This window comes from Mirounga angustirostris, unplaced genomic scaffold (genome assembly GCF_029215605.1).
Source record: "Mirounga angustirostris isolate CCGP_5_RB_7025 unplaced genomic scaffold, mMirAng1.0.hap1 SCAF_11, whole genome shotgun sequence".
NCBI classification, from domain to species: Eukaryota; Metazoa; Chordata; class Mammalia; order Carnivora; family Phocidae; genus Mirounga; species Mirounga angustirostris.
The window spans coordinates 20,472,495-20,490,853 of NW_026991719.1; the positions used below are offsets into that span (position 1 = coordinate 20,472,495).

An 18,359-nucleotide genomic window follows, 5' to 3' on the forward strand; every position below is an offset into this window, starting at 1 on the left:
AGATTTATTTGAGAGAGTGAGAATGAGAGAGAGAGAGTACATGAGAGGGGGGAGGGTCAGAGGGAGAAGCAGGCTCTGCACTGAGCAGGGAGCCTGATGCGGGACTCGATCCCAGGACTCCGGGATCATGACCTGAGCCGAAGGCAGTCGCTTAACCAACTGAGCCACCCAGGCGCCCAATTTATCTACTTTTAAAATAAAATTAAAGAAATATATCCTATCTTGGGAATTCAGAGATACAGGAAATTTAATCCAGGATCAGGTGTTCCAAATGTCAGAGAACATGTCTAACAGGAAAACAGGAGTACTTTAAAAAATAAGAACTATATTTATAAACTGTTAAATGATATTATTCTCAGGTATATGGAACATTTAAAACTCATCTGAGCTTTTAAAAACAATTTAAATGGTCTTCATAGTATCTACCTTCTATTCATTTTTCCAACATCCAACAAACACTCCTTGAGGGCTTGCTGTGTGCCAGGCACCGGTTTTAGGTTCTGAGGATACATCAGGGAACATAACAAGACCTGAAAAACCCTGCCTTTGTGGTCCTTAAAGATCATGAACAACAAAAAAGAATGTGAAATGCATAGTATGTTAAAAGGTGATAGTGCTTAGAAAAAATTAAAGCAAGGAAGGGGGATAAAAAATGTAGGGGGCTCACCCATAAATAGGATAGCCAAGGGAGTTGATGTATGTGTCAATATATAAAGGATCAACTGATCCAGGCAGAGAAAGAACATTCCAGGCAGAGGAAAAATCAAGTGCAAAGGCCCTGAGGCAGTAGCATGCCCAGCTTCTTCCAGGAATAACAAGAAGGCCAGTACGCCTGGAGGAAGTGAACAACAACAACAAAAAGTAGTAGGAGATACAGCCAGAGAGGTGAGGTACAAAGAAAGAGATGGGAGACACCCAATGGTGTGGGGTTTTTAGGATGCTGTAAAGACTGGCTTTCACTGAGAAGATGGAAGCCATCAGAGTTCTGAACAGGGAGTAATATGATCGGAGTCTTAACAGGACCACCTGGCTGCTATGCTGAGGTTTAACTCTCAAAGGTCAAAAGCAGAAGCAAGGAAACCACTAAGGTAACTGGTGTTATCATCAGGCAAGACTAGGTAGATGGAGGCTGGGGCCAGGGTGAGGTGGTGAGAAGTAGTCGGATTCTGGATAGATTTTGAATAAATAAAATTTGAAATTGATTGAATGTAGAATGTATAAGAACGAGAGGAGTCAAGGTAACTGCAAAGTTACCAGCCCGAAGAACTAAAAAGATGGCATTGCCATTTCCTAACATGGGGAAGACACTGGCAGAGTAGGTTTGAGGGTGGGAGGGATAGGCTGGGGCAATCAAGAATTCCATTCTCACACATTTGGTTTGACATACCTATTAGATCTCCCAGTGAAGACATCAGGTAGGTAGCTGGCTTTACAAGTCTGGAGTTGGGGACAGAGAACTAAGCTAGAGAAACAGGTTAAGAAACCATAGGCATATAAATGATATCTAAAGCCACTAGACTAGATTCATTCATTCAGCTCAGCTTGCCTGCATGAGTGCAGGCTGAGGCAAGGTCCTGGTTGTCTAATGAGGAGACATTGTGTATTTATAACCAACCTCCCCAGACTACTGCCAGCTCTAAGAAAATGGGGACTTGAACTGTCCTAGTCATTGCTATATCCCTAATTCCTAGGTCAGTACCTGGCAGACAGAAGGTTCTGGGTAAACATTTGTTGAATGGAGGAATTTAGAATCAGTGGGGAGAATAATTACTGATAAAGAACTGGAGAGGGAATTATTGATAATGATTATTGATAACGATTAAGCTGAATAAGAAATACAATTACCAGTATTTCCTATCTTTTTTTTTTTAAAGATTTTATTTATTTATTCATGAGAGACAGAGACAGAGACAGAGAGAGAGAAGCAGAAGGAGAAGCAGGCTCCCAAGGAGCAGGGAGCCCGATGCGGGACTCGATCCCAGGACCCTGAGATCATGATCTGAGCCGAAGGCAGACGCTTAACCGTCTGAGCCACCCAGGCGCCCCTCCTATCTTTTTCTTATCATCATGATATATACTACAGAAAACTTGGGAAAATAAACAAAGAAAAGCAAAACTCACCAATAATTCTACTTCCCAAATATAACCATTGTTAGCACTTTCTAGATTTCTTTTAGGGCTTTCTGATGTATTATGCATACATATTAACAACTTTGGAATCTTAACTACAGGGACAGTTTTTTCCATTCAGTATGTCAGGATTACTCTGTCATGTAGTCTTCAACTTCCTATTTTTAAGGGTGTTATCTGGTGGTTCCATACCCCATTTTTCCCTAGCCCTGAGCCTCAAATTCCCAAGCATGATTCTTTTAGGCAAGACAATGAAAAGCAAGGGCATCATATCCCAAAGATAGGATGTTAAAATTAAAAAGACAGGAGGGAAGCAGCAGCACCTGACTTATCTGTTCATTTTTCTATTTTGAAAGTTTGCAAGTGGCACCAGAAAATACAATATAGGCGAAGAAAGTTGAATCATGAAGGGAGAAGCCCTAGTTGGCCTGGAGGCAAGCGCTGGTTGGTGCAGGTCCTGAGAGGAGAGATTAGCACGTGTCCCCAAATGAGACAGAACAGACCATGGTTAAATTGAGTGGTAAGATAAATGTGAAGATTAGCCCGTTCAATAAAGTCATTTCCTTTTCCAAAGGTTCTGGGTAACTGGTCACCCACTATGCTTAGCAGCCACCTCCGGGCTTGGCCCACCCAACACTAATGACATCGGGCTCCAGCAGGGTGTATGAGACCCAAGCTGCTCAGATGCACCAGCCGTGGCCACTGCGTGACATCCCCCACCCTCTCAGGGATCAAGGCTTCTGCAAAATCACATCACTATTGTGTTTAATAGACTTTATTTTTTAGAGCAGTTTCAGGTACACAGCAAAATGAGAAGATACAAATTATTTCCCATTTAACTCACTAATTTTGATAGCTATAAGGCATTCCACTGAATAGAAAAAGCAGAATTTATTTAAATCTCTCTCTGTTGTTGAATATTAAGTTGTTTATGTTTTGCTAATATAAATAACATTCTAAACATAGTTCTGAACCTCTGATTATTTCCTTAGGATAGATGCCTAGGAACTGAATTACTTAGCCAAGGTGTATGAACATTTTAAAGATAAATATTTGTAGGACATTGTAACATGTATCCGTAAATTAGCTTCTACAAAAACTGTCTCGTTTATACTCACATTACAGTGTATGAAAGCACCTAGCTTGCTGCCATCTCACCGGCTCTGAGTATTATCTTTGTAATTTTATAGACCAAAAAATGGCATCACGCTGTTTCAATATGCATTATTTTGATTACAAAAAAGATTGAACGTTTTTCAAATGTTTATTAGCCATTTGTATTTTCTTCTAAGAATAATCTGTCCTTGGCTCATTTTTCTATTGTTGAGGATGAGTATTTTGAAGTTAGTTAAAAGCAAAAGCAGGGCACAGTTTAAAAAATTATCTTAAATATCTTGAAAAAAAAATTCATTTTCCAACTTTATCTAAAGTTCCCTCATAAGAGGGCCATTTTTTAAACCCATGTGTGAACACCTGCATCTAGGTCAGACGAGAAATTACTGCCCTTCCAGTGACCAGAGATCAGAAATTGTATCATGTCCTAGGGATCCAGGCTTCCTTAACACACTGAGCACCCATAAGCCGTAAGCCCCCCACACCCATGTGCCATCTTCTGAAATGTACTGTAAATAATACTACATTTCACTTATTCTAAAATGTACGTTTTCTCCCACATTTTAACATCTCTGAGATTAGGAGAGGGTCTTACAAGAAATGCCTGAAAATCAGTGTTGGCAATTTTCTGACATTGTAACATCCTTGCAATGGGACTCTATCTCATAATTAATGGCATCTCAGATTCCTGAAATGCAGAGATGCTACTGGCAATAGAAAATAATCATTTTTACCTAGAGATTTAAAAATTCCAGACTCTAAATCAATTTTTCTTAGGCAACTGAGCTTAAGGAGTTTATACTGAATATCAGTAACAACCTTATATCTTATTCATATCCCATTCCTTCCCCAAAGGACTTGAGGTGACTTCAAAAAAATAAAATTTGTAAGTTTAATAGTTGCAAGATCTGGGCTGAGGGAGGAAATATGGTTTTCAACAAAAATCAGAGGCAAAATGAGCATCCAGGAATACCTATCCCAGTTCTCGACACTTCGGGCAGGTCACAAAAATGACTTGAAGCTCTCAGCAGTCGAAGCAAAGAGAAAGACAAAGTTAATATTGTCCGTAAGCAAAAAACAAAATAGCTACTGAGGAGAAGCACAGCACTTCCTGATGCCGGATTTCATAGAAATTCCTCCAGCGGTGCTTCCATAAGGGACATGCTGGGGGATGCTCTGTAGTGGAACTAACATACTCAACACCACCACCCTGATAAAGAAAAACCTGTTTCTTTTTAAAGGTTTTATTTATTTATTTATTTGAGAGAGAGAGAAAGAGTGCTCACAAGTCGGGGCGGGGGGGCGGGGAGGTGGGCAGAAGGAGAAGCAGACTCCCTGCTGAGCAGGGAGCCTGACTCGGGGCTTGACAGGAGCCCAGGATCACGACCTGAGCCAAAGGAAGACGCTTAACCGACTAAGCCACCCAGGCGCCCCAAGACAATCTTGTTTTTTACATTTGTCTCTGTGACACCCTCCACGCTAGGTGGAGCCTCAGAACCAAAGCTGTTCAAAAGAGCATTTCTACAAGAGGCCAAACATGCAGTCTGAAAATGTGGTCCTCTCCCTCACTGCTGGATCCAAGGACAAGATCTAGAATATGGAGACCATAATTCTGATGTGGGATGGGCAAGACAATCCATTAGAGAGCAACACTGGTGCTTAGATTTATTTTTCAAGTTAAAAAACAAGAAGCAGGGGCACCTGGGTGGCTGGGTCATTAAGTGTCAGCCTTCAGCTTAAGTCATAATCCCAGGGTCCTGGGATCGAGCCCCATTGGGCTCCCTGCTCCACCAGGAGCCTGCTTCTCCCTCTCCTACTCCCCCTGCTTGTGTTCCCGCTCTCGCTGTGTCTCTGTCAAATATATAAATAAAATCTTAAAAACAAAACAAGAAGCATTACTGATACCTAATTCTAAGATGCAGATTTCTACTGGTGCCCTAGCTCTGTCAACATAAAGTCTATGAGGTGTCCTCAAGGAAGAACATAAGTTGTACGATTGAGAAGGGTGGCCTGGGTCCCCTGGCATTTTCATTTGCTTTCAGCTTATTGTAATATAGTGCGGTTTGCCTGGGCCTGGATAAGGGCATTTGTAGATTATATTACCCAGTTTTAACTAAACCAATGCTCTCAAGATCACCAAGTGACTTAAAGCATTTCCCACAATGAAATAGGAACGCAAAAAATAATACAAGCATAGATGAACGACAAGAACATGGCAGAGCTGACCCTTCTAGTCCTTGCAGGAGTCTTGCATCAGCCACATTATCAGGTGTGAACAATGAAGACCTAATCAGATCCAGAGGAAGACATCTAAATAGTCTCCTTTATGTTAATGGTCTATTTCAAATATCCGTTCCCATTAACATTAAACTTCACCTGGAGCGTCTACTGTACCTTGAGATATCAAGTAATGATCATATGAAGCTACTGTAGTTACCATGATACTGAAAAGCAAAGCATCCGGAACACGAAGACCAACCTCTATGATTTTTTTCAGCAATGTTTCAAGACATGATACTCAACCAGTCCTTTACAAAATACTGTGGCATGCAATGATAAACGTGAGAAGCCTTTTCAAATTTCCCTAATTCAATAAAGAAAAGCCAAAAGTCTCATACCACTGCAGAAACATCTGCTCTTCATGCCACAATAAAATGGGCTGCTCTAGTATGTGGGGGAAAAAAGTGATGTCAAACTAAAATGAATTCTTTTGTCAGTCAAATATATTTAGAAGACATATAGAAAACATTGCTGCAGACTGGAAGAAACAAGCATTAGAACAAATTATGCAGTGTGGGAGGTTTGCTATACAGTTGGATGGAAGTACAGATATTTCTAACATGTCGCAGCTTGAGGTATTTGCTAGATTCTATTTCAATAATAACCCCCCTCTTTTTTTTCTGAGCCGCTAAAGGAAAGATGTTCCAAAGAAGATTTTCCAAAGAAAGATATTCCAAAGAAGATTGTGCAAAGTGGATGACTTCTTCAATAAAAACAATATTTTAGGGTCACCTGGTGGCTCAGTCAATTAAGCGTCTGTCTTTGGCTCAGGTCATGATACCAGGGTCCTGGGATCGAGTCCCAAGTCAGGTTCCCTGCTCAGCGGAGAGCCTGTTTCTCCCTCTCCCTCTGTATCCCCACTTCCACCCCTGTGCCCGCTCATGCTCTCTCTTGTTCACTCTCTCTTGCTCTTTCAAATAAGAAACCTTTAAAAATATATATATATTTTACGGGGAAAAAAAAAAACACGTTAAGTATACCTACCAATGAGGAAACAGCATTGCTGTTAGACCCCAAATTCCCACCAATTTGAGAAATACCGGTCTTCTTTTCAATACCCTTCCTCTATTGGATCTCTAAATTTTGTTCCTCGGGATTCCATCCTGGAAGACTGGGGGGTAATGTAGATTCATTTAACCAGATCTCATGCAGTGATAGGCAGACACAGGGAGGATTCCTTTAGCTTTAATTACAGCTCCTCTATTTTTCTTCCCTTCAAAAAACCTCATAGGGTGGTTTGGGGTCAGTCATTTCCTAGAATTTGCCCTACAGCAGCATTATCCCGAGGCACTCTTGCTAGCTAGCCAGTTCCATCCGCTGCCTTCTGAGTCCCGAAACAGACTGTGAGGCCTGGCCATTGTTATAAAACACATATAGATTGGACACCATGGCTTTTAAGTCACAAATAACCCGACTAGGGCTAGACTGGTCCTAGAAATAAGTTCCAGGGCTTACCTGTGCTCTCTTTGGGGCTGGGTACTGACCCCTTGAGCACAGTGAAGCTCTCTTAACGGCCAAGAGCTGTAATCGGAGGTAGGAACTGACACTGTTCCTTAGAATGTTATCTGTGAGGTCACCAGAATTGTTTGGAAATGGGCAATCGGTTGTAGAGTATACCCTCTCTCCATTACCGTGGTCAGAATATCTTTCAACATTGTATTAAAGAACAATACACATACAGAAACATGCACATATCCTAAGGGTGTAACTCCGAACTTTCACGAAACGAGCATATGCAGCACCCGGATCAAGTAACCAACCAATGACAGCATCCGTCCTGTGCTCTCTCAGCTATCCTGACGTCTAAACTCACAGGCTGGTGTGCTTACTCTTAAAATGCTTCATGGATAATGGAACCATGTGCTGTATATTCTTTTGCATCTGGCTTCTTTCATTCAATATTATGTTTGTGAGATTTATCCATATTTTTGCACGTGGCTGTAGATTCTTCTTTTCCATTGCTGTGTAGCATTTCATTGTGTGAAAATACAACAGTTTATCCATTCTACTTCTGCTGGGGATTTGGGTCATTTCCAGTTGGAGTTATTATAAATAATGCTGCTAAGATCATCCTAATACTCATCTTTTGTGGCCATATGTACCAATTTACTAGGAGAAGACTTGCAGGGTCAAAAATATTTACTTTGAAGTTCTAAATTTACTACCAAGAGCCTAGCCATCTTAATTGTTTCTATTCCTGGTCCCGAAGGCGGACAATGTGACACAGGAGAGCTAAATACAGCACTTGTCAAAGTGCACGCAAAAACACCTTGCTTCCGACTCACCTGGAAACGTGAGCAGGTGATTCTCTGCTCGCTGATGTTGGGGAACTGGGTGTAATGGAAACAGGGGGCTTTAGAAGTCAGACAAAACTCATTTGAAATCCCAGCTTTATCAGTTAGTACTTGATCTTTGGGGAACCACTTAATTCTTGGTTTCCTTATTTATCACGCAGAGAATAGTAATTCTTACTTCACAGGTCTGCACCCCGGTTAGACAAGGGAACGTGGAAAAGGCACCAGCACCAGTACCTAACATTTCCCCCATTTACCCACAGAGGACGATGAGTGAGACCCCTAGTCTTAAGTCCAGCATAGAATAATTCCTTTTTAACTAAAATAATGCGGACGTACAAGAGAACTCAGTATCACGTGACTGTGCCTACAGTCAGTATCAGGCAGACTAGAGATAAGCACAGAAGCCTGCCTGTACCAGGAACAGGCTTTCCACATCATTCACAATACTTCTATTACCCCATTATTATTGTTGTTGTTCTTCTTAAAAGTCAGCTTAAAGAGACATCAGCACACTGTTACATGGATGTCAGGTTCAATGTGCATGAATTACTCAGTGGAAAACAAAAACACCAAGTCAGAGACTTGGGTGGGAGGGCGGAGAGGATATGAAAATGAATCCGGCTCACTGGGCTGGCCCCGTGTGGCCCGGCACATTATTACACAGGTGCACACTAACTGGGCTTGTGGCTTTATTTTCTAATTACCGTGTTTTCAAGTGTGCCTTCCAGATTGTTGAGTGTTCAACTGTCTCTTTATCCCCAGGCAGGGTCAGCTTCCCCAGCCTCCCATACAACCTGTCTCATGCTGGGATAAAGAGGAAGGTAGAAATGTTAAAACAATAATGCTATGGTCTGAGACTAACAACGGGTAATCAGATCCTAGCAAGGCAGAGGCTGTTCCCTGGGAGATTATTGCAAGAAAATAGGCCTCGCTTGCAATGACTTGGTTTGCTCCTACCTTCCTTGCTTTCTCCTTTTCCTCTCGCCCCCAGCCATCAGACGGAATAAATCTTTTTTCTACATTTTCTTTTCACCAAGAGGCACCTGGAAGTTTTCACCAAGGTGCCATGAGCGAAAAACTCAAAAGTTTCAAGCCTATGGCCCGAGCCACCGTTGGACTTTAACCAGAAGCATTAAGTGTAGATGGCTAGAGAAGGCCCCCAGAGCTCAATGCCACACTGCCGTACCTCAAAGAAAACCCAGTATTTCAAACTTCAGTATTACGAAATCAATTAGGTTATTGTTCGCATTAAGAAGAGATTCAACCTAGGTTTCTTTGAACAATGACTAGAATGTTCAGCATGTGATTCAGAACACTTTCTGAAGAAGCATCTGAAGAATAAAGTGGGAGACAACAGGTTTGTACAACACTAATGTAAAGTTCCAGAGTATTTTGCAAACATTTGTTATTCATATGTAGCCAATGTGTCCTGCCATAAGATCATTCAACCTGTTTTTACCCCAAATGGATAAAACCAAAAGGAGGGGAGGGTTGGGGTGGCCCTGATTTATGAGAAGAGCATGAGATCAAACAGAACGCACTGGGATGGAGCATGTTCCATGGCTAGGGAAGCTAGAATCACCATCTTGGAGCTGGGAAAGATCATCTCTTCAGCCCATCGTAGGTGACAGAAGGGAGGTCCAGAGAGGAGAAGCAATTGGCTTAAGCCCACACAGTAAGTCAACGGCAAAACTCAAGTCGGAATGAGACTGTGGGCTCCAGCAAGCAAAGACCAGGCTGCAGCATACTTGTCTTGCCAGGCCCCAGCCCTTCCACTGTGGGCCAGCCCAGCTCCCCCTGGAGCTCCCAATCTAGATCTGCCTTGATCTCGGGGGTTGGTGTGGAGCCCCAGAAGCCATAAGGGAACGGATCCATTCCCTCTCACTGGAACCACATCTCATCAGGAACCACTCAGCCTTCCCACCCTTCCCTAGCCCCACCCCTAGCCTGGAGGCCTCTGGATAACCCTGGGGTTGGACCCAACTTCTCAGGCTATCCCATACTTACACTTCTGCACCCGCCAGAACCTAGCACTAACTTCACCTCCACCTTCACAGAGAAGACTGAAGCTATCAGATAAGACAGGCTTTCAACCAACATTCAATACCCTCTCCCTTTAAAACTCCTTACCCAAAACATCCTTGCCAGCTTCCTCACTATCACAGTGAAAGAAGTCTCTTCCTACCTGAAGCCAATTCTTCCACTTGTTCACTAGAACCCAACGTCTCCAGCCCAATGCTCATTCCCTTCCTCATTTTCCCCCTATCACTTGCACTTTCTCCCGCTGGCTCTAGGCCGTTTATATTCAAGTACAAGTTACTACCATCTTACAAGAATGAGCCAACCAAAAGCCTTGGCACACTGGATGAACGGAAGGAAGAATGGAAGCAAAGGAGGATATATAGAAGGAAAAAAGGAAGAGAAAAAAGCTAGCCTCTCTCAACCCTAAATCCTGATTTATCCACCTTTGGATCCTACACATTGTATCTGCTTACCCTCTCAGGCAAGCTTCTACCTCCCCACCTTCTAAAGCCTCTTCAACTCATTGCCATCTGGCTTCTGCTCCCATCACATCACTGAAACATCCACCATTGACCTCTTCTTTCTAAATAATGAGGGTAATTTTCCTCATTATCTCATTTAATCTCTCTGCTGCATTTGGTTCTACTGGATGTTCCCACCACAGAACTTATCCTGCTGTTGGCCCCCTGATTTCCCAGATATTAGACAACTACCTGTCTTCTTTTCATGATCCTTCCTCTACTGGCTCTTTAAATGGTGTTCCTCAGGGTTCCATTCTGAAAAGATTCTGGGATCAAGTAAATTAATTTAACCAGATTTCATATAAAGACAGGCAGATATGAGGAGCCTCCTAATAGCTTTAATTACAGCTCTACACTTTTTCTCCCTTCTAAAAACCTGATAGTATGGCTCAGAGTCAGTTATCTTCTAGAATTACCCTGTAGTAGGATTATCCTGAGGCGCTCTTGCTAGCTAACCATTTCCATTATCGTTTTCTTAGTCCAAAAACTGACTCAATTTCACTCCCATCAGTTTCACTACTTCAATTTCACTTCCATCTCCTCCATGCTGACCTCAGCCAGATCTCCAACTCCAGCTCAGAACTCTCTTCTGAGTTCCAAAACCAAACATTGACTAGACACTTATAAGTCAAAGTCTCCATGGCATCCCCAACAGAACTCTTACAAACTACTGTCCCGATACTACACCTGAGTGATGGTGCCCACTTGAGGGAGCCAGAAAACGGAGTCCTCCCTGATACTGGCCAACCCTCAGACTCAGTTATCAAATCCCTGGGGTGTTGACCTTAGGGTCTCCCATATTCATCCCGTTCTCTCCTTCTCCACTGCCCCATCCATAATTTCAAATTTAATAGAATTCTCCTTTGGTGAGCCTCCTAACCAAAACACAGTAGGGCAAAAGTAAATATTAAGAGTGCAAAATATGGGGGTGCCTGGGTGGCTCAGCTCAGGTCATGATCCCAGAGTCCTGGGGTCAAGCCCCACATCAGGCTCCCTGCTTGGTGGGAAGCCTGCTTCTCCCTCTCCCACTCCCCCTGCTTGTGTTTCCTCTCTCACTGTGTCTCTCTCTGTCAAATAAATAAACAATAAAATGTTTTTAAAAGTGCAAAATATGAAGTAAAGTGGTTTCTTCGCTAAAGTAAATATATGTGTGTATGTGAGTGCTAGACGACACGAAATGTATTTATCATTGTGGCTTCTCTGAGCTCATCCTCCACAGGCCTGTGCAGGTGTCTGAGCTCCCTCTAAAGCCACCTACGGCTACTAAGCACTTCAAACTGGCTAGTCTGAAGTTAGATGTGTTGCAAGTACAACATACACTCCTGATTTCAGACTTAGTATAAAGAAAAGAACAACATACCTCATTATTTTGATACTGATGAATGTTGAAATGATAATATTTTGGATATATCAGGCTAAAGAAAATGTATTATTAAAGTTAATTTCACCTTTTTAAACTTTTAAAACCATGGCTACTAGAAAATTTTAGATTATATTGTATTTCTACCAGACAACGCTGGTCTACACCTACAAAAGGGACTTAAGATCCCCTCAAAAGTAGACTGATCCCTTCCATGTCCCCAAATGTTTTTGGATCAGCAAGTTGTATCTTTTCTTCAAGTGCAGGGATTTGTCTCAACTTGGGGATCAAGTGAATGGAATCTTTCCTGCTTCTGCTCAATGGATAAAGTGTTGCTAAAAAGCTGTGTAAAAGAGACGCCTGGGTGGCTCAGTCGGTTGGGCTTCTGCCTTCAGCTTGGGTCATGATCCCAGGGTCCTGGGATCGAGCCCCGCATCAGGCTCCCCACTCAGCGGGGAGTATGCTTCTCTCTCTGCCTGCCGCTCCCCCTGCTTGTGCTCTCTTGCTCTCTCTGACAGGTGAAGGAATGAAATCTTTAAAAAAAAAAAAAAAAAAGCTGTGTAAAGTCCAACATATTAAAGTCAAATTTACAAAAAAGAAAAAAAAAAACAACAACCTCTCTTACCAGGGATTTCAGCATCCTGGCAGGCTTCCACATTCCAAACTACTATCTTCTGTTAAGTGGGAATGATCTTCCAGGGCAGGGACAGTGGATTACTTCTTTTATTCCTCGCCCCACACCACCTGGGCCATTGCTATACGTGCAAGTTGCTAACCAGCTGGGTGACTGGATCCTGTTGAGAGGGGACTGAGTTTTCTCTCGGGTACCTTCTAAAGCCCAACATCACTGAGCACTTTAAATCCTCCTCACTGCCTGGATGAAGACACATATGCCCTTCTCATTGCTATACGCACCAACACCAAAATGAAACAAAGAACCTACCCATCTTTTTACCGATTTAGATTTATCTCCTCCATAAGGACTTTAGCATGAGGCAAACTGGGGGAGGGACTGGAGGGATGGTGAAAGAACTTAAAGGAATGGAAGAAACCGATTCACTGATTCCATGCTCAGTACGCCTGACTAGTATCGATCTGCAAGAAATGGAAGTTGCATTTGGAGCGAGACCCACAGGAAGAGGTCTAATAATAACCTTGGGCACAATTCCAGTTGACCACAGTGAATGCCCAAGGAAACTCATGGTTGTTTATTTCACCTACACAGCACATTAAGTATCTCCCTTTTAAAATACATGCTGCTCTGAGTGGTTAAATAGATGGTGATACTAGTAAAGGAAGCCACTGAGGTCTCTGGAGATCCAGTCATCTTTCTGAGCATTAGCGGGTGAGCATCCTACTTCCCGACTGACATAATGCACCTTCGGCAAGACAGCAGTCTCTTGGTACAGCTCCACTTTGAAGTAAAGCCTGGAATGAACTCCTGCTAATGTGGCATATCGAACCAGCTCTTTTTTTATTTCCAAGACCTTCTCAGTTGATCGGCGGTACATCCATCTTCATGGAAGTGACCACTGCAAGCTAGAATTACAACTTCCTTCTCACAGCACAAGGCACTCCTAGAAGAACTTGACCAAGGTCGTTAACCAAATCCTCAAGCAGACAACTTCCGGGGTGGCTGGGCCATGTTAGAAAGGGTTTATGGGGTATCTGCTGGGCCCAGAGGATTTGTCCAGGCACAATCTGAGAGTTGGGGAGATATGAGGACACCGTCCTTGCCCACAAAGCACCCTCATCCCTCAGGAATTGGGTCTCCAAGGAGGGCTATTACATCATACCACCCATGGCCACTCGGTTTCTCTTCCTGACAAACAAGCTTAGGAGTCACCTTGCATCATGTTTAAGCAAGTAAAGAGCAAAGAAGGGATAACAAGTCAAGGATCAAGAATAAATATTTTAACAAGGGAAAGAAGAGTTCTCAGAAACATCCCAAATCTGAACACCATGGTAAAGTAGTAAGGGTATTAGATTACATCCTAAGATATAAGCTCTATTAGAAAACCTAGGTAATTTCCTGTTATTTCTTTTCTAATTTCCTTTTTCAAAAGATTTTATTTATTTAGAGAGAGCACAAGCAGGGAGAGAGGGACAAGCAGACTCCCCAGTGAGCAGGGAGCCTCATGCGAGGCTCGATCCCAGGATCCTGAGATCACGACCTGAGCCGAGGGCGGACACTTAACTGAGCCACCCAGGAGCCCTCTTTTCTAATTTCTTTATCAGTGTTATTTAATTCTATTTACTCCTCTTTCTGACATTTTTTTTCCAATGAAAAATAAGGCAGGTGGAAAAACTCCAAGTACTCCTTTCAGAAAAATTTCTCCTTGAACATGATTACATCGCACCCTCAATATCCTTATCAATTTGCTGGTTACAAAGATCTAAAATATAGATTGCTTCCAAGCCCTGCTTATTTATGCGTGCCCGCTTCCCGCTTCAATTGCTTAAAGGGCTATGCCAGGCCCTATTAGAGACCAGAGATACACTGATGACTGGACAGGTTTCTACTCCACATCCCCCAGCAAACTTTGACTCACAGGGAGGTCAGCACACTCCTTTCTGCCCCTCCTGCACCTGCTTACACACCTCTGAGCACGTGGTGCCCGTATCAACTCGTAGGCAAAGTACCTGTTTATGTGTCAGTCTCTTCCAGAACCCCTAGATCACAAAATGTTTGAGGACTCAGCGAGTAGTAGGTACTCAATCAATGCGGGCTGAGTTAAACAGGATCACAACAGACAACCTTGGCTGAAAATATATAGGCAAATGCACATAGACACAGAGCCTCTGTACACGGCTTTTCAACACAGTTCATTACAAAGAGGGCATTTGACACAACTGCTGGGACTTAAATAAAATTTGTACTTAGACAACGACAATCAGCAACATAAGTTCACATTCCAGTACTTGCAGTAAAGCTTCATGACCCTTTATATACCCAGAAATTTCCTTTCGCTATCCCCAGGTGAAGTCCCAGTTTGGGGAGCCAGTGCGTGCCTCAGCTAATACAATGAGAACCATTTTGCTAACCGCTACTCTTCTATTTCAGACAATGTTTTGTTATTGAGTCCTGTTTCCTCTAAACTGTATGAATTCCAGTTTGATAACAAGTGGGAGAAGGAGCCTGTCCTCTGAAGGGATATCTGTTAAGTCTTTCATGAACTTTAAGTAATTTTGGAATTCATCAGCCACACCTGCAGTAACCCACATGTGATTTTGAGCAACACGGGCGGGTGCTGGGAGAAACAAAGAATTTATCCAATTTGAAATGTGAAGGTATTAGCAAAGCTAAAGATCAACAGAAACTACTAAACACCATAAAAAGAAATGCTATTCAACATTTTCACTTGCCACTCTCTCCATCAACAAACTTTAGTTAGTATGTGCCTTAGCTATTCAAGTAAAATCATCAGCAAAGGAAAGTCGGGCTCTGAAGTGTACATCTCAATTTAGAATATACCCCTACAGTGATCAAAGCTGGCTGAGAAAAGGTGATTCTAAAAATTGAGTAGGGGTTTATAAATTGGCTGCAGCCCCTACTTAGAGCAAAATTTCAGTAGACCGTGATAATGATGGACAACATGGAAAGTTTTCATCAAAGGTAGATCGAAATCATAGCTTTCACAGTTCGACTCCTACTTTAAGTTAGAGCTGCATGAAAGATGGGAAGGGAATGTACCCCACTCCAGAGTGAGTTGTAAGGGCAAGATCTTCTACTTGGCGAGTGTAGACCTCTGGGTTCAAATCGCAGCTCTAGCCCCTGGAAGCAAGGTGACTTTGGGGGAAGTCGCTTACATGCTCTGAACCTCAGTTTTCTCATTTCTAAAAGAGCAGGGACGGTGGGGTTTAACACTGCCAGCTTTTCAGGGTTCATTAGAGTCTCCTCCAGGATGAGATGTCACAAGTCAGAGTGCAAAGTACTTCAACGTTCTTCCTTCTCTTGATTTCCTCTGCCCACCCTCTCGGGCAGAAGCAACCAAGGGGCAGAATAGTTAAAAGGCAAAAAGGGAAGGAAAAGAAGTGGGCAGGAGAAACAGATGACGCACAAACTGGAACTGGGTGCTGCCTCTCTCCCCTGCCCTTTACCTGTTAGGAAGGTGTGTGATGCAAATTTCAACAGCGGGTTTAACTTTAAATATATATATATGCCATTCAGTAAGTGGCTCAAGTGCTGGGGAGAAGTTCATATTAAACCGCCCTAAGAAAATACATTTTATAAAATAGAAACACAGTGAAGAAAAGCCCACAGCACTCTAATATAAATTCATTTTCATGTTTTGGGAAGTTGTTCTAAGGCTGCCTTTGAACCTTTGTAACCCTTATGAAGAAATAACAGTTGCGTGATGGGCCTGTCTTGGAATCTATGAGCCCTCATTCAGGGAGTTGAAAGAAAATGCTACATCACTACTTTAAAACAAACAAACAAACCTCTTTCCAAGGTCCAACTCCATGGCTAATCAAAATATGGCCCCTCTTAGCTGGGGGAAATTGCTACAAACAGGATAGCTCTCCTAGTGTGCCGCTTGGACTTGAGGGTTCAAAGAGAGGTCTCTCCAAGTTTCCCAAGACTTCAGGGAAGGAAAGACTTCTCAGCAACAGAGAACCCACCCCTCATTTGGTGTTTTTGATTCCTTGAGGATATACACCGAGGTGGTTGAGAACCATCTTCCACACCTGCCTAAATAATCATGCCCAGTGGCAGAGAATCGGATCAAATTTGGGATACCAGTTACTGAGATGGAAGGAAGCTGAGTGCCCCGTTTCCACACTTTCGTTATTAAAGGCATACAACCCCTTTTAAGTAGTAAACGTAGCTTCCCCGGGGTTCCCACTACCTGAAGACAAACCCTCCCAGCACAGTCCGGAGATGCTTCCTTTAAAAGGTACCTTATTTCTAAATACATCACGGAGGGACTCTTTTACTTATTCATTTTGAAATTTTCAAACAAACGGGGAAGTTTTGCTTCCATATCGTTTTCATTTTTCCAAAATTGGCACCAGGCACCCAAATGAGTTGGGCACCAAATCATTTCTCAGATAGAATTTAGAACTTAACAACGGACTCGTCTCAAGCTTTGCGAAGGGAATACCATTTTAAAACGCACTGTAGGATTTTTATCTTCAGACGAGAATACACCTAAAAGGAAAAAGGCCATCCCCTCCTCCCAAGGCAGAAAAACAGCATAGCCCAAGCAGCCCGTTTCCTACCCAGCCAATACAATAATGCTTTGTAAGCTGAGAGCAGCGCCCCGGTATAGAAGCTAAGTATAAACAGCTGAGAAGGATTAGGCAGTAGCTCCATTCTCATTTACATGAAAATCCTCCAAGCATCGTTTTCCTCGCTGGCTGCAGGCGCATAAGGAACTCTTTTGTGTCATAGCCAAGCATAACATTTGCATCCTTTGTCTTTACTTACCAGTCGAGGCTGTGGGCATGTGTGCTCTATTTCCTCCATGGTTTCTGAGGGAGGCTCATTGGAAAGGGATTTTGGGATACCTGTTTCTGACTCAGCATCAGTGGTAAGGACTGGCATGGCCAGTGAATGCTCCCTCCAGCTCTACACCCTCTGTGAGTCTCCTCCCAGGCAGAGAATGTTTTCTTTGTCACGTATTTTTCTCTTCTTCACCCATCCCCCTTCTTCGCCCCTTCTGTCTGTCTTCGCTGGGGGAAGTGAAGAGGTTACCCCCGACCCCCCACCCGTTTCCTTCTCTGAAAAGCCAAAAGGCAAGGCCTCAGTTTATCACTATAACAACCAGACAGCCCTGGAGCGGCGGTGCGGGATACAGTACCTCATTTGCATGGAGCGCGCTGGTTGGCTACTGTCATCATAGTACCACTCCGCCGGGGAGCGGCCGGGCCCCATTGGCTGGCGAGCCGTGCCCACGGGGCCCGAACTTGCTGCTTTTGTTTCTTCTGCTTAATTCAGTTGCAAAGGTCCCTGTCCACGCGGGGCAAGGAACCCGCGCTGCACTACCCAGATAAGATAAAACCGCTTCCTGAGAAGCCCAGGACTCCTCGACGAAGAACATAACAGACCTGCACTAAAGAAGGACCACGTCCCTGGCATGTTTCCCTGGAAGGAGTGTTTGATGGGCTATAGTCAGAATTTTGCTAAATAGGAGTCACCCTGAAGACAAAGCAACATTTGGGCCAGCTGGCCTCGGAGGGCCTCTCAGGGTATTTATTGCGGGCACCTGAGTGTTCATCCCCTTGACTGCAAAAAGAGCACTGACAGGCCCCCCCGAGGCCTGGTGCAACCTCAGAGCCTACCCCTGGGGCTGCCCTGGGAGGTATTTTGAAGGAAGTAGATTGTCTGACAACCTGCCTCCCGCCTCTGACTGCCCTCCCAGTTCCTTCCTCCCTCGGCCACTTCTCCCTCTCCCCGGCTATTCTGCTTTTCCTCAATGAACTCTTGTTACCCTTGTCTGCCTTTCAATGCACTCTTCCATTAATTGGTCTCTTATCCCCCTGCTCCCCTTTTACCAGTCCTGCATCCCATTTCCTAAGCACCCTGCTCTCAGCCAAGTGCTCACGGCAATCCCAGAAACATTCCAGTTGTGGTGTTAGTCACGATGCGCCTTAATGTCTAAATCACCCATGAATATCTCCCATTTTAAGAGG

At 43.5% G+C, this 18,359-nt stretch overlaps 1 protein-coding gene across 4 annotated transcripts in view; it reads right to left on the bottom strand.

Moving 5' to 3' along the window:
- PCYT1B (phosphate cytidylyltransferase 1B, choline) overlaps positions 1–17,386 on the bottom strand; it is a 112,970-nt gene extending 95,584 nt beyond the window's left edge. For 2 of the 4 annotated variants that reach the window (XM_064573892.1, XM_064573891.1), the window contains exon 1: positions 17,155–17,385. In XM_064573892.1, the coding sequence (XP_064429962.1) occupies positions 17,155–17,271 (117 nt within the window). In that variant the 5' untranslated portion in view covers positions 17,272–17,385. Of the gene's footprint in view, positions 1–17,154 lie in introns of all 4 variants that reach the window. The other 2 variants (XM_064573890.1, XM_054507584.2) reach the window with 2 other exon arrangements.
- Positions 17,387–18,359: the final 973 nt, after the last annotated feature.